This window comes from Gopherus flavomarginatus, chromosome 11 (genome assembly GCF_025201925.1).
Source record: "Gopherus flavomarginatus isolate rGopFla2 chromosome 11, rGopFla2.mat.asm, whole genome shotgun sequence".
Taxonomy (NCBI): Eukaryota; Metazoa; Chordata; order Testudines; family Testudinidae; genus Gopherus; species Gopherus flavomarginatus.
In genome coordinates this window covers 20,035,363-20,056,085 of record NC_066627.1, presented here as the reverse complement: position 1 = coordinate 20,056,085, position 20,723 = coordinate 20,035,363, and the positions used below count along the sequence as shown (strand labels likewise).

Here is a 20,723-nt window from a genome sequence, read left to right as displayed (position 1 = left end):
GTGCATTGGGGGTGCGGAGGCGGAATCAGGGTTATTCCCGGGGCAGGGATGCCTGGAGGCGCCGATCGGGGTCCGGAGGACCCCAGGCCAGGTTAGGGGTGTCCCGGGCAGATTGGGGCTCTGCGGGGGTCCCGGTCCGGACATGCCTCGGTCGCGCGGGGCTCGGCTCCGCTGCCGGCACCGCCCGGCTCCGCCTGCGTCTCGGCGTCCCCCTTAGCGGGGCCCCGTCCTGCGTGAGCGGCTCCAGTCCAGGCCGGTGGCCGGAGGCGTCTAGCGGGACCGAGTCGCTGCGGCCCATGGGGGGCCGAGCCCCAGCGCCCGGCACGGGGAGCAGCCCGAGTCCGAGCGCGGAGAGCGCACGGGGCGCGCCATGGTCAGTATCGCCGCCCGGCCAGGGCCCCCGGGTACCGCCCATCCAACTTAACCTGGTCAGGGCCCCCCGGGTACCCCCCATCCAGCCCCTGCCCGGCCAGGGCCCCCGGGTACCGCCCATCCAACTTAACCTGGTCAGGGCCCCCGGGTACCCCCCATCCAGCCCCCGCCCGGCCAGGGCCCCCGGGTACCGCCCATCCAACTTAACCTGGTCAGGGTCCCCCGGGTACCCCCCATCCAGCCCCCGCCCGGCCAGGGCCCCCGGGTACCGCCCATCCAACTTAACCTGGTCAGGGTCCCCCGGGTACCCCCCATCCAGCCCCCGCCCGGCCAGGGCCCCCGGGTACCGCCCATCCAACTTAACCTGGTCAGGGCCCCCCGGGTACCCCCCATCCAGCCCCCGCCCGGCCAGGGCCCCCGGGTACCGCCCATCCAACTTAACCTGGTCAGGGCCCCCCGGGTACCCCCCATCCAGCCCCTGCCCGGCCAGGGCCCCCGGGTACCCCCCATCCAACTTAACCTGGTCAGGGCCCCCCGGGTACCCCCCATCCAGCCCCTGCCCGGCCAGGGCCCCTGGGTACCGCCCATCCAACTTAACCTGGTCAGGGTCCCCCGGGTACCCCCCATCCAGCCCCCGCCCGGCCAGGGCCCCCGGGTACCGCCCATCCAACTTAACCTGGTCAGGGCCCCCCGGGTACCCCCCATCCAGCCCCCGCCCGGCCAGGGCCCCCGGGTACCGCCCATCCAACTTAACCTGGTCAGGGCCCCCCGGGTACCCCCCATCCAGCCCCTGCCCGGCCAGGGCCCCCGGGTACCGCCCATCCAACTTAACCTGGTCAGGGCCCCCCGGGTACCCCCCATCCAGCCCCTGCCCGGCCAGGGCCCCCGGGTACCGCCCATCCAACTTAACCTGGTCAGGGCCCCCCGGGTACTCCCCATCCAGCCCCCGCCTGGCCAGGGCCCCCGGGTACCCCCCATCCAACTTATCCTGGTCAGGGACCCCCTTACCCAACTCCTGCCTGGCCAGGGTCCCCCGGGTACCCTCCATCCAACTTAACCTGGCCAGGGCCCCCGGGTACCCCCCATCCAACTTAACCTGGTCAGGGCCCCCCGGGTACTCCCCATCCAGCCCCCGCCTGGCCAGGGCCCCCGGGTACCCCCCATCCAACTTAACCTGGTCAGGGACCCCCTTACCCAGCCCCTGCCTGGCCAGGGTCCCCCAGGTACCCTCCATCCAACTTACCCTGGTCAGGGCCCCCTGGGTACCCCCCATCCAGCCCCTGCCTGGCCAGGGCCCCCCGGGTACCCTCCATCCAACAGAACCTGATCAGGGCCCCCCAGGGAACTCCTCATCCAGCCCCCACCTGGCCAGGGCCCCCGGGTACCCCCCATCCAACTTAACCTGGTCAGGGCCCCCTGGGTACCCCCTTCCCAGCCCCTGCCCGGCCAGAGCCCCCATATAGCCCCCCATCCAACTTAATCTGGTCAGGGCCCCTTGGTTATCCCTCACCCAGTCCCTGCCCAGCCAGTGCCCCCGGGTAACCCCCACCCATTGTCCTTCCCCGACAAGGTCCCCCTGAGTACCCCCATCCTTCCCCCAGTCAGGTCCCCCTGGGTACTCCCCACCCAGCCCCTACCCAGCCAGGGCCCCCAGATAGCCCCCATCCAACTTAACCTGGTCAGGGCCCCTTGGATATCCTCCACCCAACCCCCCTACCTAGCCATGGGCCCCCGGGTATCACCCATCCAGTCCCCTCTCGGCCAAGGCTCACTGGGTGCCCACCCCTCCATCCCTTCGGCCTGGCCAGGGTTTCCCGGGAGCCTCCCTCCATAGGTGCTGGAACTAGGGGTTCTGTGGATGCTGCCACACCCTCTGGCTTGAAGAGGTTTCCCTTATATACTGGGTTTACAGTTTGGTTAAATGGCTCTCAGCACCTCCACTATAAAAATTGTTCCAGCACCCCTGCCCCCTCCACTCCTTCTGCCTGGCCAGGGCTCTGTAGGTACCGCCCATCCACCTCTCTTCTCGCTAGGACTCTCCAGCTATCAGGGGTCCACCTGCCTCCCCCCAACCTCCCCCCGGCCCCATCTATCCCAGGATTTCACTCTATTCTCTGGTTGTCCTTGCTCCTGTCCCACACACAGGGAATGTCAAGTGTTGGGAGGAGACACTCCTGTGAGCTGTGTTTGTATAGGAGATGGATGCGGGGCACTGGAAGGGGTTCATCTGTCTGGCTGATAGTGAGTCACTCTGGTGGGGGCTGGGTGGTGGGGTTCACCCTGGGGCCGGGGTCCCTGGCTGGGCACTGTCAAGGGGAAGCTTGCAGTACAGGGGTCCCCATCTGGGCCCTGTGTGGGGAAGCCCGCGTCACCTGGAGTTCCCATCTGAGCACTATCACAAGGAAGCTCGCAGCACTGGGAAGTTGCGTGTCTCCATCTACAGTAAAGATTTCCTTCTCCAATTGCCCCACTCATGGCCAGCGCTGTGGGAAGCAGGGGGCTGGGGCACTGTGGGGCTGTCCTGAGTGGGTTATGGCGATGGGGCTAGATGGCCAGGGGCCAGTTCTCCAACTCTAACTAGTGCCTGCCCTGTGGGGGACAGAGGACTGAGGTGATGTCTAGGCGGGGCAGACTCCCTCTGAGTTGGATATGGACTTAGGGATAGATGCCGAGTGCTGGTCCCTGCCCTTATGGGGCACTGGTGCCGGCTAGTGGGGTGTGAGGAGCAGAGTCTAGACAGAGCTCTCCCCTCCCCGTGGCAGTTTCCTGGCCCTGTGCGCTGCGGAAGGAATGAGCTCAGTGCTGTTAATGGCTTGCAGCTGGTGCGGGGGCCTGAGCTCGGCTCCCAGCCCCCTGGCCCAGCCCAGCACAGCTGCGCTCTTGCGGTCGCTAGCTCGGACTGGGCTTGGCACCCCTGCGTGGGCAGGGCCCTGGCCCATAACAGGAGCTGTGCTGCTTAGTACTGGCTGCACAATGCTGTCCCATGCCTCAGGGCCTCAGCTGGGCCAGGTCTGGGAAGGGAGCTGTGCACCAGGACTCCTGGGTTCTCTCTCTGAGCTGAGAGGCGGTGGGGGCTAGTGGGTTAGAGCTGGGGGTCTGGGAGCTGTGCACCAGGACTCCTGGGTTCTCTCTCTGAGCTGAGAGGCGGTGGGTTCTGGTGGGTTAGAGCTGGGGGTCTGGGAGCTGTGCACCAGGACTCCTGGGTTCTATCTCTGAGCTGGGAGGGGAGTGTGGCAAGTCTTTAGGGCAGTGCTGTGTCGCCCTTCCCCACAGGAGCCCGAGCCAGTGGAGGACTGTGTGCAGAACACGCTCTCAGCCCTGTACCCACCCTTTGTGGCCACAGCACCCACGCTGCTGGGGCAGGTGTTCGAGGTAGTGGAGCGGACGTACCGGGAGGATGCCCTGCGCTACACCATTGAGTTCCTCATACCTGCCAAGCACATCCTGGCACGCATTCAACAGGAGGCCTGTGTGAGTCTGTCTGTGCCTCCATCTGTCCATCCATATGTATGTGTGTGCACAGATGTGTGTCTGGCACGGTACAGGAAGGTGGGGGTGTCTGTGGGCCCGGCGTGTTGAGGGACATGTGTCTGCGGGTTGGGCCCGGTGCATGAAGGGATGTGTGTCTGTCTGCAGGCCTGATTCGTGGGGGTGTCTGTCCGCGGGCCCGGCTGCTGGAGGAGGCGGGCGGGTGTCCGTCCGTGGGCCCGGCGGGTGGAGCGGGCGGGTGTCCGTCCGTGGACCCGGTGGGTGGAGGGGGTGGGCGTCCGTCCGCGGGCCCGGCGGGTGGAGGGGGCGGGCGGCTACAGGCCCGGCACCTAGCTGCAGGCCCAGTGCATAAAGAGGTGCATTTGGCCTCGCAGGCACAGGACCAAGTGCCCCAGGTTGTGCTCCCCCCTGACTCTGTCTCTCTCTCCTGTCAGGCCCAGTACAGCGGGTTTGTGTTCTATCATGAGGGCTGGCCGCTCTGTCTGCACGAGAAGGTGGTGGTGCAGCTCAGCTCCCTGCCCTGGCAGCAGCTGTGTCCTGGTGACTTCTACCTGCAGGTGACCCCCTACCTGTCCCGCGCCCCCCGCCTGGTGCTCAAGTGCCTGTCGCCAGACGGGCGCAGCGTGCAGGAGCTGCCGGTGCTGCCTGACGCCTACCCCTTCCTCTTCACTGCTGAGTGGCTGAACGGCATCAACAAAGACCGGCGGGCCGGGCGGCTGGAGCATTGCCTGCTGGCAGCTGAAGAGCGGATTCTGCGCCTGCCCTGGACTGAACTCATCTGCCCGCAGTTCGTGCACCAGGGCAGCTTCATGGTGGGGCGGCGTTGCCTGCCGGGACCCAGCCCTGAGGTGCTGGGGGCTCGCAGCCCTGGGGACGGGCGCCACTCAGGCGGGGAGAGCCAGGAGGCAGAGGGTGGGGGCCTGGAGGGGGAGTACGTGCAGCTCCTGGAAATCAGCCCGCCCCGGCACAACGCCCCCTCAACCCCAGTGTCCCCCAGTTCCCAGAGCCGTACCCTGCCTACCCGCAAGGGCCAGGGCAAGGGCCGCAACCGGCGCCACCGTGCCTGGCTACACCACAAGCCCAGCCGGGAGGAGACTCTGCCCAGGAACCGGCCCCGCAGAACCTGGGAAGGGGGGCGGCCAGGGGCGGATCCCGGCCAAGCAGGGCTCCTTCGGGGCTGGGACCTACAGAGGCCATACGGGGAGACTGGAGGGCTGAGGGCCAGCCAGGGGGATGGGCAGGATCGGGGAGGCCCTGTACACAAAGTGGCAGCACAGAGTCAGGGCAAAGAGGGGCGTCTCCCTAGGGAGAGATGGTGGGGAAGAGGCACTGGGGAGAGGGCAGGGGATCCCACCCTGGGGGATGAGCAGCAGGGTGGGGACCCTCCGGAGGGGTGGCGGGGAGGGGATCCCAGCCTCAAGAAGGAGAAGTGGGGCAGAGACTCTGAGGTGAAGAAGCGGGATGGGGTCCCTGGGGAGAGGCAGCAAGGAGGGGATTGCAGCCTTGGGGAGGTGCAGCGGAGCAGGGACCCTGAGGAGAAGCAGCGAGATGGAGTCCCTGGGGAGAGGCAGCAAGGAGGGGATTGCAGCCTTGGGGAGGTGCAGCGGAGCAGGGACCCTGAGGAGAAGCAGCGAGATGGAGTCCCTGGGGAGAGGCAGCAAGGAGGGGATTGCAGCCTTGCGGAGGTGCAGCGGAGCAGGGACCCTGAGGAGAAGCAGCGAGATGGAGTCCCTGGGGAGAGGGAGCAAGGAGGGGATTGCAGCCCAGGGGAGGTACAGCGGAACGGGGACCCTGGCCCCCCAGCCATCTCTCCCCAGCCCAGCACTGTGGCTGAGGTGCAGGGGCTCAGTGAGGGAGTGGGGCAGGCGGCAGGGCGAGCTGCATGGCCTAACCCCAGGCAACGGGAACAGAGCCAAGGCCTTCCAAGGCCGAGCAGCCCCCAGCCCGAGGCTCTCAGCCTGGACCTGAGTCCAGCCAGAGCAGAGCCACCAGGAGCCAGGACTAGCCCCCAGCAAGGAGCCGTTGGGGACTCTGCTCCAGGGCTGCCACACCGGTCTGCCAAGGGCAATCGCAGGAGGAGAAAGTGGGGAGGGAGTGGCTGCCCCACCAGTGTGGATTGGAAGGAGCCTGGGTCTCCTGGGGCAGGGGTGGAGGACTCCCCGGCTGGCACCAAAGAGGTGGGTATCCCTGCTGGCACTGGACTCCCTGTTGTCCCCACCCCAGGAGAGGGGGGTGTCCCCCCCAGCACCAAAGAAGAAGGCAGCCCCTCTGGCACCAAACAGCCTGTTGCCACCACCCCAGGAGAAGCGACTGTTCTCCCCAACAGCACAGAGGGGGGCAATGCCTCTGGCACTGGACTCCCCATTGCCCGCACCCCAGGAGAAGGGGCCATCCCCCCCAGCAGCATGGAGCCAGACAGCCCCTCTGGCACCAGACTCTCCGTTGCCCCCACCCCAGGAGAGGGGGCCATCCCCCCCAGCAGCACAGAGCCGGACAGCCCCTCTGGCACCAGACTCTCCATTGCCCCTACCCCAGGAGAGGGGGCCATCCCCCCCAGCAGCACGGAGCCAGACAGCCCCTCTGGCACCAGACTCTCTGTTTACCCCACCCCAGGAGAGGGGGCCATCCCCCCCAGCAGCACGGAGCCAGACAGCCCCTCTGGCACCGGACTCCCCATTGCCCCCATCCCAGGAGAGGGGGCCACCCCCCCCAGCAGCACAGAGCCAGACAGCCCCTCTGGCACCAGACTCTCCGTTGCCCCCACCCCAGGAGAGGGGGCCATCCCCCCAAGCCCAGAGGAAGAGACTTGTGCTGACTGCCCTGGGCTGGGGGCCCTCACAGCTGCCCTGGCAGAGGCTGCTGTCCCCACTGGCGCAGAGGAACAGGTTGCCCCCGAATCCCTGGAGAGGACGGAGGCTGTTGGTGCTGGTGCAGTCCCATTTGTGGAGAGTGCTTTGCCCCTCACAGGGGGTGCAAGAACCAGCTGCCCCGTGGAATCCCTGCCCCCCACCTCGGCCCCTGTGGGGCAAGATGTAGACTGGGAGCTTTTGCGCTCAGGCATCTTCCAGCTGACAGGTGAGTGCCTGGGCCTAAGCTGGTTAGCGGCTAGGTACATGGACGGGGGAGGGCTGGCACCCTGGAGCCTGGTGTAGCAGCACTGCCACCCTCATGTCCTTCCTGTCGCCTTGAAGCGGGTCACTCTCCTCCTCTGCTTGGGCCTGGTGCCCTGTCAGCCTAAGTGCACTGAGGGAGCTGCCTGGGCCCTGGACAAACCCGGCGTCCTGGAGCCGGCCAGGCCAAGGACAGCCCAGCGCTCGTGCGGTGCTGATGGCCGGATGGACTGGGGCCCAGCAGAGAGGGCGCTGGCTGGCAGCTAGGAGGTCCTGGGGTCTGGAGCTGCTTTGGTCTTGGGCAAAATGTGCCCAAGGGGCCTGGAGTCCCTTGGCTTGGGCTCCTGAGTTGCACCCTTGTGCTTCTTGTTCATTCTTTCCGTCCCTTCCCAGGCAGCCTGGCCTCAGGCCCTCCTTTACAGGCAGATACAGTAATGTGGGTGCAGCCCATGGGGCACAGGTCAGAGCTCGGCGCTCAGCTACTGGGGCAGTTGAACAGAGCATGCGAGCCCTGTGTGCCACGCTGTGCTGGCCATGCCCCTCTGCCCAGTGCCCCACGTGGCATGGGGCTGGCAGCCTTGGAGAGCTGTGACACGGGAAGGAGGCCGTGGCTGCCTGAGGGAAAGAATGCTCCTGGGTTCAGTGCAGTGGCCTGGCTGTCTGGGGCAGGGGTTTTCTACAGCTGGGCATCTCCCAAGGGGCAGAGCTAGAGTGCCTGGCACCGCAGGGGAACAGAGCAAGGGCGGGGGGGGGGGAATGGGGGCTCCTGCTGGGTGGGGAGTGGAGAGTCCAGTACAGCAGGGAGGGGTCCTGTAGGGATCATGGAGGAGCATTTTCCTCTGGGATCCTCTGTTCCCCTTTGTGGGGTGGTGGGGGGAGAGAGACTCCCCTTCTGCCACCTGCTAGCTCACACCAAGCACAGGGGAAGACCCCAAGCAGCCGCTCTCCTTGCTTGGCCCAGCTTCTGGGAGCACAGAATAGAACTGCTCACTCCCACCGCCCTAGGGCTGCCCTACAGCTGTCTTCCCTCTGCCTGCTCCTGGGGTGTGTGTGTGTGTTTGTGTCATGGGCCCTGCCCCGGCTCACGGCCTCCTTCAGCCTACCTTGCCCCTGCAGGCGGAGTAGACCGGATGGGAAGGGCCTTGCTGACTGTCACCCCCCAGCCCCCAGGGGAGCCGGCCCCAGCCCAGGGGGAACTGAGCCAGGCCCTGCGGTACCTGCATTCACTGCTCAGGTAATGCCAGCACCAGGGAGACCCCAGTCCTCCCACATCCATCCCCCTCCATCCCTACACCACCTCCCCCATGTATCCCTGCCAACCCCTCCCAGTGCAGGGGGAGCTGAGCCAGGCCCTGCGATACCTGCATTTGCTGCTCAGGTAACACCGACAGGGAGACCCCAGCCCTCCCACATACATCCCCTCCACTTTTAATGTCTTCCCCCACACTAGCTCTTTCCACACAGCCCGCACTCCTCCTTCCCCCACAGACTCATCCCCACGTCTCACACCGTCCTCCCTACATAAACCCCCATGCTCCCTACACCAACCCCACAACTGCCCCATGCTGCACACCTCACCCCGTCCCCTACTGGGGGTGAGAGCTGTCACCCCATTAACCCCTCACTGTCCTCTCCCCTGTAGGAAGGAGCAGCAGGAGCTGGGGCTGACGGTGCTGCTGGATCTGCGGCAAGGGGGGGCTCTGCCCCCCCACCCCCCTGCACTGCTGCCAGCCCTGCAGGAGCTGCAGGTACTGCCCCAGACAGACCCCCCAGCATTGCCACCTCCACCTGCACAGTCCCCTTCCTACCCCCTCTAATGGTTCTCTGGTTCTCCCCTCCACTGACCCCCAGTTCCCCCGCGGAGCCCAGCCCTGCCTCACCACCTCCTGCACGGCTGCCAATCCTGCAAGCACCCAACACAGCCACCCAGCTTCCCCTGCAATGACCCCTCCCCCCCTTGCTTGCCTCCCACATGGTACCATGCTGCTCCTCCTGCCCTGCCTCGCGGCGCATGGCTCCCTGCCTACAGCCTGCACTGCCCCGCACATGGCCCCATGCTGCCCCTTGCCCCACAGTAACTCCTCCCCCCCATGGTGCAAAGCTCCCCCCACTGCCTGCACTTTCTATGCATGGCCCCTCCCCAGCCCTGCAAGGACTCCAAGGAACACCTTTGCCCCCTGCCTGCCCCCCTCCCCTGCCCTGGGCACTGGGGTGGCAGCCTGATTTCTTCTCGCCTTGCAGGAGGCTTCACCAGCTCCTGTTAGCCGCCTGCTGGTGCTGGCCCCACCGGAGGGCGAGGAGCTGCCCCTCATTCAGGTAGAGGCATCAGGGTGGGGTAGAAAGGACTGACAGCACCTGAACTAGAGTGAGGGTGCTGGGAGGGTGTTGGAGGGATTCCCTGCCTGGAGGGGGAAGATAATGGGAGGGGTTTCCTGCCTGGCAGGAGCAGCTGGGAGGGTGTGTAGGGGGTTTCCTATGGGGGGATAATGGGAGGGGGATCCCTGGCCGGTAGCAGAGGGGTGGCAGGTTTTCCCCTAGCTGGGGGAGGCAGTGGGGATTCCCTGCTTGGTGACGCCCTGCTCCTTTCCCCAGGAGGCACTCGTGCTCTCCCCAGGCGACCTGCCCCAGTTTGTGGACCCGGAGCAGCTGCAAACGACTCTGGGCGGGACCCTGCAGCACTCGCAGACCCAGTGGGTAAAGATGTGCCAGGTGAGAACTAGGAGTGACCCCCATAGCCCTCCAGCACCCCTGCAGCACCCCAACACCTCCACAACCCCCACCCCCTGCAGCAAACTGTGTCACACAGCCTCCCATGTAACTAGGGGTGGCACATTTCCCCCCACAGTACCCCTGGCTGAACCCCAGTCCCCTTCCCGCTATCTCCTCCAGGGGTCTGTGTCCCCCTCGTTGCCCACTGTCTCTCCCTGCAGGCGCTGGAGCGGCTCTGCGGGCTCTGCCAGGGTGTGATCCAGTCGGTGCAAGTGGCCAGTGCTGAGTTGGAGGCATTGGAATTGGCCGAGAGTGACGAGGTACGTGACACCCCTATGCAGCTCACCTCCCCCACACTCTGGGTCCCCTTGCAGCTCGGTGCCGCTTGGCCCTCATAGAATATCAGGGTTGGAAGGGACCTCAGGAGGTCATCTAGTCCAACCCCCTGCTCAAAACAGGACCAATTGCCAACTAAATCATCCCATCCAGGGCTTTGTCAAGCCTGACCTTTAAAACCTCTAGAGATGGAGATTCCACCACCTCCCTAGGTAACCCATTCCAGTGCTTCACCACCCTCCTAGTGAAAAAGTTTTCCTAATATCCAACGAAAAAGTTTTCCTAGTATCCAACCTAAACCTCCCCCACTGCAACTTGAGACCATTACTCCTTGTTCTGTCATCTGGTACCACTGACAAGAGCCGAGCTCCATTCTCTGTGGAACCCCCTTTCAGGTAGTTGAAAGCAGCTATCAAATCCCCCCTCATTCTTCTCTTCTGCAGACTAAACAATCCCAGTTCCCTCAGCCTCTCCTCATAAGTCGTGTGCTCCAGCCCCCTAATCATTTTTGTTGTCCTCAGCTGGACTTTTTCCAATTTGTCCACATCCTTCTTGTAGTTTAGGGCCCAAAACTGGACACAGTGCTCCAGATGAGGCCTCACCAATGTCAAATAGAGTTGAATGATCACATCCCTCAATCTGCTGGCAATGCCCCTACTTAAACAGCCCAAAATGCCATTAGCCTTCTTGGCAACAAGGGCGCACTGTTGACTCATATCCAGCTTCTCGTCCACTGTAACCCCTAGGTCCTTTTCTGCAAAACTGCTGGCTACCCATTCGGTCCCTAGTCTGTAGCAGTGCATGGGATTCTTCTGTCCTAAGTGCAGGACTTTGCACTTGTCCTTGTTGAACCTTTTCAGATTTCTTTTGGCCCAATCCTCTAATTTGTCTAGGTCCCTCTGTATCCTGTTCCTACCCTCCAGCGTATCTACCGCTCCTCCCAGTTTAGTGTCATCTGCATACTTGCTGAGGATGCAGTCTACGCCATCGTCCAGATCATTAATGAAGATATTGAACAAAACTGGCCTCAGGACCGACACTTGGGGCACTCTGCTTGATACTGGCTGCCAACTAGACATCGAGCCATTGATCACTACCCGTTGAGCCCGATGATCTAGCCAGCTTTCTATCCACCTTATAGTCCAGTCATCCAGCCCATACTTCTTTAACTTGCTGGCAAGAATACTGTGGGAGATTGTATCAAAAGCTTTGCTAAAGTCAAGGAATAACACATCCACTGCTTTCCCCTCATCCACAGACCCAGTTATCTCGTCATATAAGGCAATTAGGTTAGTCAGGCATGACTTGCCCTTGGTGAATCCATGCTGACTGTTCCTGACCACTCTCCTCTCCTCTAAGTGCTTCAGAATTGATTCCTTGAGGTCCTGCTCCATGATTTTTCCAAGGATTGAGGTGAGGCTGACTGGCCTGTAGTTCCCTGGATCCTCCTCCTTCCCTTTTTTAAAGATGGGCACTACGTTAACCTTTTTCCAGTCATCTGCGACCTCCCCCGATCACCATGAGTTTTCAAAGATAATGGCCAATGACTCTGCAATCACATCCGCCAACTCATTTAGCACCCTTGGATACAGCGCATTCAGCCCCATGGACTTGTGCTCATCCAACTTTTCTGAATAGTCCTGAAGCACTTCTTTCTCCACAGAGGGCTGGTCACCTCCTCCCCATGCTCTGCTGTCCAATGCAGCAGTCTGGGAGCTGACCTTGTTCGTGAAGACAGAGGCAAAAAAAGCACTGAGTACATTAGCTTTTTGCACATCCTCTGTCACTAGGTTGCCTCCCTCATTCAATAAGAGGCCCACACTTTCCTTGACTTTCTTCTTGTTGCTAACATACCTGAAGAAACCCTTCTTCTTACTCTTAACATCTCTTGCTAGCTGCAACTCCAAGTGTGATTTGGCCTTCCTGATTTCACTCCTGCATGCCTGAGCAATATTTTTATACTCCTCCACGGTTATTTGTCCAATCTTCCACTTCTTGTAACTTCTTTTTTGTGTTTAAGATCAGCAAGGATTTCACTGTTAAGCCAAACTGGTCACCTGCCATATTTACTACTCTTGCTACACATCGGATGGTTAGTGCCTGCAATCTCAATAAGGATTCTTTAAAATACAGCCAGCTCTCCTGGACTCCTTTGCCTCTCATGTTATTCTGCCAGGGGATCCTGCCCTTCAGTTCCCTGAGGGAGTCACAGTCTGCTTTTCTGAAGTCCAGGGTCTATATTCTGCAGCTCTCCTTTCTTCCTTTTGTCAGGATCCTGAACTCGACCATCTTATGGTCACTGCTGCCCAGGTTGCTTCCCACTTCTACTTCCCCTTCCAATTCTTCCCTGTTTGTGAGCAGCAGGTCAAGAGGAACACAGCCCCTAGTTGGTTCCTCCAGCACTTGCACCAAGAAATTGTCCCCTACACTTCCCAAAAACTTCCTGGATTGTCTGTGCACCACTGTATTGCTCTCCCAGCAGATACCAGGGTGATTAAAGTCTCCCATGAGAACCAGGGCCTGCGATCTAGTAACTTCTGCTAGTTGCCGGAAGAAAGCCTCGTCTACCTCATCCCCCTGGTCTGGTGGTCTATAGCAGACTCCCCCCTTTACATAACCCTTGTTGCTCACACTTCTAAACTTAATCCAGAGACTCTCATGTTTTTCTGCAGTTTCACACGGGAGCTCTGAGCAGTCATACTGCTCTCTTACATACAATGCAACTCCTCCACCTTTTCTGCCCTGCCTGTCCTTCCTGAACAGTTTATATCCGTCTATGACAGTGCTCCAGTCATGTGAGTTATCCCACCAAGTCTCTGTTATTCCAGTCACATCATAGTTCCTTGACTGTGCCAGGACTTCCAGTTCTCCCTGCTTGTTTCCCAGGCTTCTTGCGTTTGTGTGTAGGCACTTAAGATAACTCGCTGATCATCCTGCTTTCTCAGTATGAGGCAGGAGTCCTCCCCTCTTGTGCTCTCCTGCTTGCGCTTCCTCACAGGATCCCACTTCCCCACTTACTTCAGGGCTTTGGTCTCCTTCCCACGGTGAACCTAGTTTAAAGCTCTCCTCACTAGGTTAGCCAGCCTGCTTGCGAAGATGCTCTTCCCTCTCTTTGTTAGGTGGAGACCATCTCTGCCTAGCACTTCCTGTGACTCCCTTGCTCCCCAGCCCCGCTACAACTGTCCTCTCCTCCCCTTATAGGTCTCCTGCCACCTTATATTCCCACACTGTCACGGAGTCCCCAGGCGATGCTCTGGAACTGCTCCCCACAAAGCCAGTCAGGACTCTGGGGAGCCTCCTCTCCCTTGGAACAGATTTTCCAGGGCAAGAAGCTCACACGTCTTCACCTCCTGGGTCTTTCCTTGGAGCATTCAGCATCCTCTGCCCCTCCGTGCGCTTCCCACAGCGAGCCCACCCAGGTGGGGTCCTGGGGAAGCTAGAGAGTCCTGCCCCCTCACTTTGCAGTCAGACGTGACGCTCAGCCAGCCAGTAACACAGAGGTTTATTAGATGACAGGAACACAGTCTAAAACAGAGCTTGTAGGTACCATGAACTGGGCCCCTCGGCCAGGTCCATTCTGGGGGCAGTGAGCCAGACCCCCACGTCTGCACTTCACTCCTCGTCCCCAGGCAGCTCCAAACTCCCAAAACCCCTCCAGCCCCACCTCCTTTCCCGGGCAAGGAGGTCACCTGACCTCTTTGTTCTCCCACACCTTTAGCATCCTCTTGCAGGGGGAAGGGCCTGGCCATTAGTTGCTAGGTGACAGAGGGTTGGCCAGGAACAGAGGCCCCCCCACAGTATTCAGAGGGAACGTTAAGAACATTCCTAGTTCGTCACATCTCTCCCCCCTTCGAGACCGAACTGAGTGAGGTCACTTCAGCCAGTGACCTGGGGAAGTTCGAACCCACCAACGTTCCCATGGATGCCCCAGCATCTCTCCCATTCCTTGGTGTGAGTTATACCAGGACAGTCCAGTTTTGCGCCCTCCCTTAGGTCAGGTGTGCTTGATGGCACTCGCAGGCCGCACGTGGGAAGGTTTATGCGGCCCAAACCCTTTTGCCACCCTATGTCCCTGGGGTTCAAACTGGGATTGGGTCTTTTCCCAGCACTCTGGGCTGCGATTCGGGCTCTCTTGGTTAAGAGCTCCCATCTTGGCCTTGGCCTTTTCTGGGCTTAGGCAGCTGCTCCCCACCTTGTGGCCCAGATACAACACCTCTGCCATCCCCACTTTACACTTTCCAGCTTTTACCGTCAGTCTCACCTCCTTGAGGCAGCCCAGCACCCTCTTCACCTGGGACACCTGTTCCTCCCAGGTCTGGCTAAAGATGCACATGTTATCAGTGTACCAGGGCCAAGTTCTCCACTCCCCTCAGCTTATCTAGAAACTCCTCAGGCGTAGGCATGGGGTAGGCATCGGACATCGTGATGGCTTTAAGCTTCAGAAGGTCCCCACTAAACCAGATCATCCCATCTTCCTGGGGGACCAGCCCCATGGGTGAGGCCCATGGGCTGTAAAACGGCTGGATCACATTTAAAGCCAGCAGGTCCTTGACCTCTCTCTTCAGGTTCTGGGCTGCTTTCCCAGTGACTCTGAATGGGGAACACCTGATGGGGAGATTGGCTCCCACCTCAGGGAAGAGATCCCCCAGGGGGTTGTGATGATGTGGTTCTGGCGGGACCCAACTGAGAGTGCCAATTCAGGATGAATTGCTCAAACAAGGCAGTCACAGCCTAAGGCTGGGGTCTTTCCACCTCTAAGGCAGACCAAACCAGCCAGACAAAAAGGACTTCGGTTTCACCCCACTGGCCAACCACAAGTCACACAAGCAATTTCCTTAGACACTCCAGTCTCCCAGTATCACCACCAGTCCCACTCGTCCTGGGGAAGAATGGTTATGAAAACCAACACCCCAATAAAAGAAAAAGGTTCTCTCAATTCCAAAGAATCAAGCCCCAGACCCAGGTCAATATACACATCAGATCTAACCCACAAATCATGCTGTTGCCGATCCTTTAGAATCTAAAATCTAAAGGTTTATTCATAAAGGGAAAAAGGTAGAGATGAGAGCTAGAATTGGTTAAATGGAATCAATTACATACAGTAATGGCAAAGTTCTTAGATCAGGTTTATAGCAGTGATGGAGTAAACTGCAGGTTCAAATCAAGTCTCTGGAGAACATCCCCAGCTGGGATGGGTCATCAGTCCCTTGTGTAGAGCTTCAGCTTGTAGCAAAGTCCCTCCAGAGGTAAGAAGCAGGATTGAAGACAAGATGGCGATGAGGCATCAGCCTTATATAGGCTTTTCCAGGTGTAAGAACACTTCTTTATTCTTACTGTGGAAAATTACAGCAAAATGGAGTCTGCAGTCACATGGGCAAGTTCCTGCACACCCTGCTGAGTTACAAGGCATATCTGCCTCCTCTCAATGGGTCAGTTGTGTAGCTGATGGTCCTTAATGGGCATCAAGCAGGCTAGGCAGAGCTAACACCAACTCTCTGGAATTTTTCCCAGAACTACAGCACAAATTTGAAATACAGACAGTATACAGCCAATACTCATAACTTCAACTACAAAATGATACAGACGTACAGATAGCATAATCATAACCAGCAACCCATAACCTGGTCTTAGACACCTTATATGTCCCCCTTTACATAAGATTTGGTGTCACTACAGGACCTTGGTTGCAAACCATGTTCTATATGGTCCCAGTTTATATCAATAACGTCACAGGGGTCTTCCCTCTTCTTCTCCCAATCTTCCCCTTTCAGGTCCAGCGTCCCCTCACTCTCCTCCCATCCAGCAGCATGAATGGGAAGAACCTTGTGGATTCCTGGGGCACCACCAGCTGCCTCCGGATTCCTCGCAGTTCTGCTTCCCCTTGGGGAGCTCATTCCCGGTACAGGAATCCCTTCTCCTGCAGGACTCTGTCGCTGCAGCCTTCCCCAAGGGGGTTTGCAGCGCTGTGGCCAGCAAGTTCCCTCAGCTTCTCCAAGGAGGGATCCTTGCGCAGCTCAGTCTGGAATTCAGCTGCTGGGGAAGGGAGTGGGACCTGCTCCCTCTCGCTGGCTGGGCCTGGGGTCACAGCCTCCCTGAGCCCTGTCCCTGGTAGCTCCCTCCCTGCTGTGTAATTACTTCCCAGAAGCACATCTGGACCAGGCAAACCTGGTTGGCAGCCAACCTGCCCTGCCTGGGTGTCCCCCCACTCAGCTGGGGTCTCAGCTCCCCCCGTGCTCAGCGCTGCCCTTGCTGTCCCAGTGGGGCAGGCAGCGAGCTCTCTGCTCTGGTCACAGCATCAGAGCCAGCGTCAGCTCCGGTGTGCAGAGGGGCAGGGAGCCTCTCTCTCTCCCGCTCCGCCCCAGGGGGCTGGTTACAGGTAGGCAGGTATCCTGAGCCCAGCAGCCCCTCCTCCCTGCCAGCCAGATCTTTTGCATTTTCACTGACCATTTCCATCCTAGCCAATTGGTTCTCTGGATTTAAATTCAAACCCTTGGCCGTTACAGGAGCAGGGCCTGGATCCTGTCCCAAAGAGACAGGGTCAGCCCCCAACTGGAGAACCCCAACGACCAGCCAGCCGGACCCCTCCTGGGTCTGCACAGGGATCCGGGCCATAGGCAGGGCGAGGGGCTTCACCCCAGGTCCCACAGCCCCTCAGCATCTGCGGCTGCACCACCACAGTTCTCTCTGTTCCAGGCTCTCGCCACCCCACGCATGTCTCCCCACTGACCCCTGGGAAGCCCCCATGCCTCTCCGCTCCACCATCACCAGTCCATGCTGTTGCTGCTTCTCCTGCAGCTTTTCCTCAGGCTCTCACTCTCTCGGGCTCTGCTCCAATCCCATCCTTCTCCGATCCCCTGATGGGGTACCCAGTCGTGAAGACCCTCATCTGGTTGGGGACCAGACTCTTGGGGATGCCTGGCTGCTGCTCCAGCTGCTCCCAGATCCTCTTGTGGCCCCATCTGGGTCAGGAATCTGCTCCTCAGAGCGGTCCTCCTCCTCAAACTGCATAATTAACTGTGCCTTGGTGAACTTCCCAATGCATAACCCTCTCTTTGTGCACAGGATCACAATGTCCTTCTTAAGGAGATGGTGATAGGCCATCACTTCACTGTTCCCAAGTTGCTCTGGACTCACAGGCCTGTGTGCTCTTGGCTCCTCCATGGTTTCCAAGAACCCCTGGTGTGCCAGCCCTTCTCGTGATCACCACCTCTTTGCCAAGGTCGAGCTGCAGACTCCTCCGCCCCGGGACTGTTCCTGCAATCCCCAGGGGAACCCTGCTACTGCAAAAATCCTTCTCTCTCCCAGGTTTGAGCGGCAAGCTCCTCCGCCCCTGAGACTGCTCGCTGCAGTCCTCAGGGGGACCCTGTTACTCCAACAGTCCTTCTCGCTGGTCACATACTCCCAGAGGTTAACCGCCCCCTGAAACTGTCTCTCTTTGAGCCTTCAGCACGCCTGGTTCTCATTATCCCCTCTTTGTTTTACTGCTCCCCAGTCACTTATTGCAAGAAGCGCCATTCACGGGGTGTAGCACATCTCACCTCTGCCACTAGTTGTCACGGAGTCCCCGGGCGATGCTCTGGAACTGCTCCCCACAAAGCCAGTCAGGACTCTCGGGAGCCTCCTCTCTCTTGGAGCAGACTTGTTCAGGGCAAGAAGCTCACACGTCTTCACCTCCTGGGTCTCTCCTTGGAGCATTCAGCATCCTCTGCCCCTCCGTGCACTTCCCACAGCGAGCCCACCCAGGTGGGGTCCTGGGGAAGCCAGAGGGTCCTGTCCCCCCACTTCGCAGTCAGACGTGACGCTCAGCCAGCCAGTAACACAGAGGTTTATTAGATGACAGGAACAGGGTCTAAAACAGAGCTTGTAGGTACCACGAACCGGACCCCTCAGCCGGGTTCATTCTGGGGGCAGTGAGCCAGACTCCCACGTCTGCTCTTCACTCCTCATCCCCAGGCAGCTCCAGACTCCCAAAACCCCTCCAGCCCCACCTCCTTTCCCGGGCCAGGAGGTCACCTGACCTCTTTGTTCTCCCACACCTTTAGCATCCCCTTGCAGGGGGAAGGGCCTGGCCATTAGTTGCTAGGTGACAGAGAGTTGGCCAGGAACAGAGACCCCCCCACAGTATTCAGAGGGAACGTTAAGAACATTCCTAGTTCATCACACAGGTAGCCCTCCAGACCTCCCTGGCTCTCCCCTGTGACTCTCCTGCCCCTGCAGGGCCCCCTTGAGCTTCCTGCGGAGGCTCTGGGCTGGGCCAGCTGGGTGGGGGGCTCTAGGCTTAGTCAGCAAAGCAGGGGCCTCTGGGCCAAGCTGGCTGTTCAGGGGGGCTCTGCCCTGAGCTGGGCTGGCTGGGCGGGGGGCTTTGGGCTGGCTGTTTGTGGGGGCTCTGGACCAGTCCATGATGGCTGGGCAGGGGCTCTGGACCAGACTGGCTGTTTGGGTGGCTCTGGGCCAGGCCAGGCTGGGCTGGAGGCTTTGGGCCAGGCCAGGCTGGCTGTGCGGGGGTGTGTTGTATTGCTCACTGTTATGTGCCCGCAGGCGCTTTCTGTGCAGATCTCTGGGCACAAGGATGCCATGCAGAAGCTGCTGTCAGACCCATGGCTGCTGGAGTTGCAGAGCACCGGGGGGGCCCTGCTGGCTCGACTTCCCCCACCAGGAACCTGCAGGTGACCCCTGTCCCACATTCCACACGGGAGGGGAGGGGAGACCAGGCCTAACAGTGGGAGGGGATTGGGCCCGACATGCGGGTTGTCCCCACAGCCTATGCTGGGGGATGGCCTCTGTGCCGGAGTTCACCCGTTGTAGTTGGGAGAGGTGGTCTCTGCCCCCTTTATGCACACACTGGCCTGAGAAGCTTCCCCATACCCTGTGGCCTGGCGGAGTGAGTAGGGGGTGACGAGGTTGGCGGCGTGGTGATGTGAGAGGCAGGGAGTGACATGCTATTTGCTGTCCCCAGGCCACAGTGTGGGGGGCTGGTGGGGCGGGGCGGTGGCTAGATGGAATTGGCAGCATGGGGGTGGCTGGGCAAGTGTGGGGTTGGCAGTGGGGGGGGTGCATGGGGTTGGGGGTCGGCGTGTGGGGCGGCGCATGGTGAAGCAGTATGGCATGAGGGGCAGCGCGTGGGGCAGTGCAAAGGGCAGCAGTACGGCATGAGGAGCGGCACGTGGGGCTGGGGGAACGGCACATGGGGCAGCGGTGTGGCACGAGGGGCTGCGTGTGGGGCGGCGCATGGGGCAGCGGTATGGCACAAGGGGCGGCACGTGGGGCAGGGAGAACGGTGCATGGGGCAGCGGTACGGTGCGAGGAGCGGCGCGTGGTACTAGGGGCGGCGCGTAGGGCAGCAGTACGGCATGAGGGGCGGCATGCGGGGCTGGGGGAATGGTGCATGGGGCAGCGGTGTGGCACGAGGGGCGGCACATGGGTCAGGGAGAACGGTGCATAGGGCAGCGGTACGGTGCGAGGGGCGGCGCGTGGGCAGCGGTATGGCACAAGGGGCGGCACGTGGGGCAGGGGGAACGGTGCATGAGGCAGCGGTACAGTGCGAGGGGCGGCACGTGGTACTGGGGGCAGCGCGTAGGGCAGCAGTACGGCATGAGGGGCGGCACGTGGGGCAGGGGGAACAGTGCATGGGGCAGTGCTATGGTGCGAGGGGTGGCGTGGGGCAGCGGTATGGCACAAAGGGCAGCACGTGGGGCAGGGGCTGATGTCCTTTCCCGTCCCCAGTGCCCAGGCCGCGAGGGCTGCCAGCTTGTATCAGGAGGTGGACGATGCCATTCATAGGCTGGTGCAGCTCAGCAATCGGCGCCTGGGGCAGCTGGAGCAGGAGAGGGGCTGCCGGCAGCTGACACAGGTACTACCCCTCTGTTACCTTCCCCGGTGACCTTCCCCCCTCACTGCCCCCCCCACTGTGCTGCTGTGTGTTTCACCTTCCTCCCCACCCCGCGCCCAGAGCACTGACAGCCCCCCCCACCTGACAGCCCCCATACCTGCTGCATGCTGCCCCCACATGCCTCATCTACCCCATGCCTGGCACTTTGACACTTCCCCCATGTGCCCCTCCCTATCTGGCACCAAAACTTTTTCTGTCCTCTGCCACCCCTGTGCCTGGGGTTCTGTCTCCCCTCCCCAAGATCCCCTCCCAACTCCCGTGCCCAGCAGTCTGGCAGCCCCCATGTCCGCTGCCCCGCCATGCCTGGAGTGCTGACCCCCACATGCCTGCCCCCTTGCCCCTTCTTGTTGCTCTCACCCTCTGTCCTGGCAGGCTGTGGGCTGGCTGGCTGACCATGGGGAGCAGGCGCTGGCAGGTTTCACCCCCATGGAGGTGGGGGATTCGGTGTTGGTCGTGGAGGAGATGCTGATGAAGTTTGATGCTTTTCACACCCTCGCCAAGGTGAGACACATCTCTCACCCACTTGAGGGCTGCAGGGAGGGATCCTGAGGAGAAGAGTGTGGGTGGGGCGCTGCATACTGGGAGGGCACTGCCTGCTTCTGTGGGGCACTAAATATCAGGGGGTGCCAGCTCTGCAGGGCACTCTGTACCGGGGGGCTGGCATAGGTTCTGCAGGGCAGTATGTACCGGGGGGCTGGCATTGGCTCTGAGGGGCGCTCTGTACTGGGGGGCTGGCATTGGCTCTGAGGGGCGCTCTGTACTGGGGGGCTGGAATAGGCTCTGCGGGGCGCTCTGTACTGGGGGGCTGGAATAGGCTC

The 20,723-nt window shown here is 60.9% G+C and overlaps 2 protein-coding genes across 3 annotated transcripts in view; both read left to right on the top strand.

Annotated features, from left to right (window-relative positions):
• Nucleotides 1-316: 316 nt before the first annotated feature.
• Nucleotides 317-5,153, top strand: LOC127030976 (rho guanine nucleotide exchange factor 40-like; the record flags this gene model as incomplete). The annotated part of the gene is made up of 3 exons (XM_050917655.1): nt 317-373; nt 3,646-3,843; nt 4,296-5,153. Coding segments are annotated over exons 1-3 (1,059 nt in total), but the record flags the coding sequence as incomplete, so codon positions are not given.
• A 1,378-nt stretch (nt 5,154-6,531) lies between these two features.
• The window catches only part of ARHGEF40 (Rho guanine nucleotide exchange factor 40), a 28,999-nt gene continuing 14,807 nt past the window's right edge, over nt 6,532-20,723 (top strand). The window contains exons 1-9 of one of the 2 annotated variants that reach the window (XM_050918608.1): nt 6,532-6,936; nt 8,088-8,205; nt 8,614-8,719; nt 9,213-9,287; nt 9,564-9,680; nt 9,902-10,000; nt 18,555-18,682; nt 19,740-19,866; nt 20,278-20,406. In XM_050918608.1, the coding sequence (XP_050774565.1) occupies nt 8,102-8,205; nt 8,614-8,719; nt 9,213-9,287; nt 9,564-9,680; nt 9,902-10,000; nt 18,555-18,682; nt 19,740-19,866; nt 20,278-20,406 (885 nt within the window). In that variant the 5' untranslated portion in view covers nt 6,532-6,936; nt 8,088-8,101. Of the gene's footprint in view, nt 6,937-8,087; nt 8,206-8,613; nt 8,720-9,212; nt 9,288-9,563; nt 9,681-9,901; nt 10,001-18,554; nt 18,683-19,739; nt 19,867-20,277; nt 20,407-20,723 lie in introns of those variants that run through there. The other variant, XM_050918609.1, reaches the window with a different exon arrangement.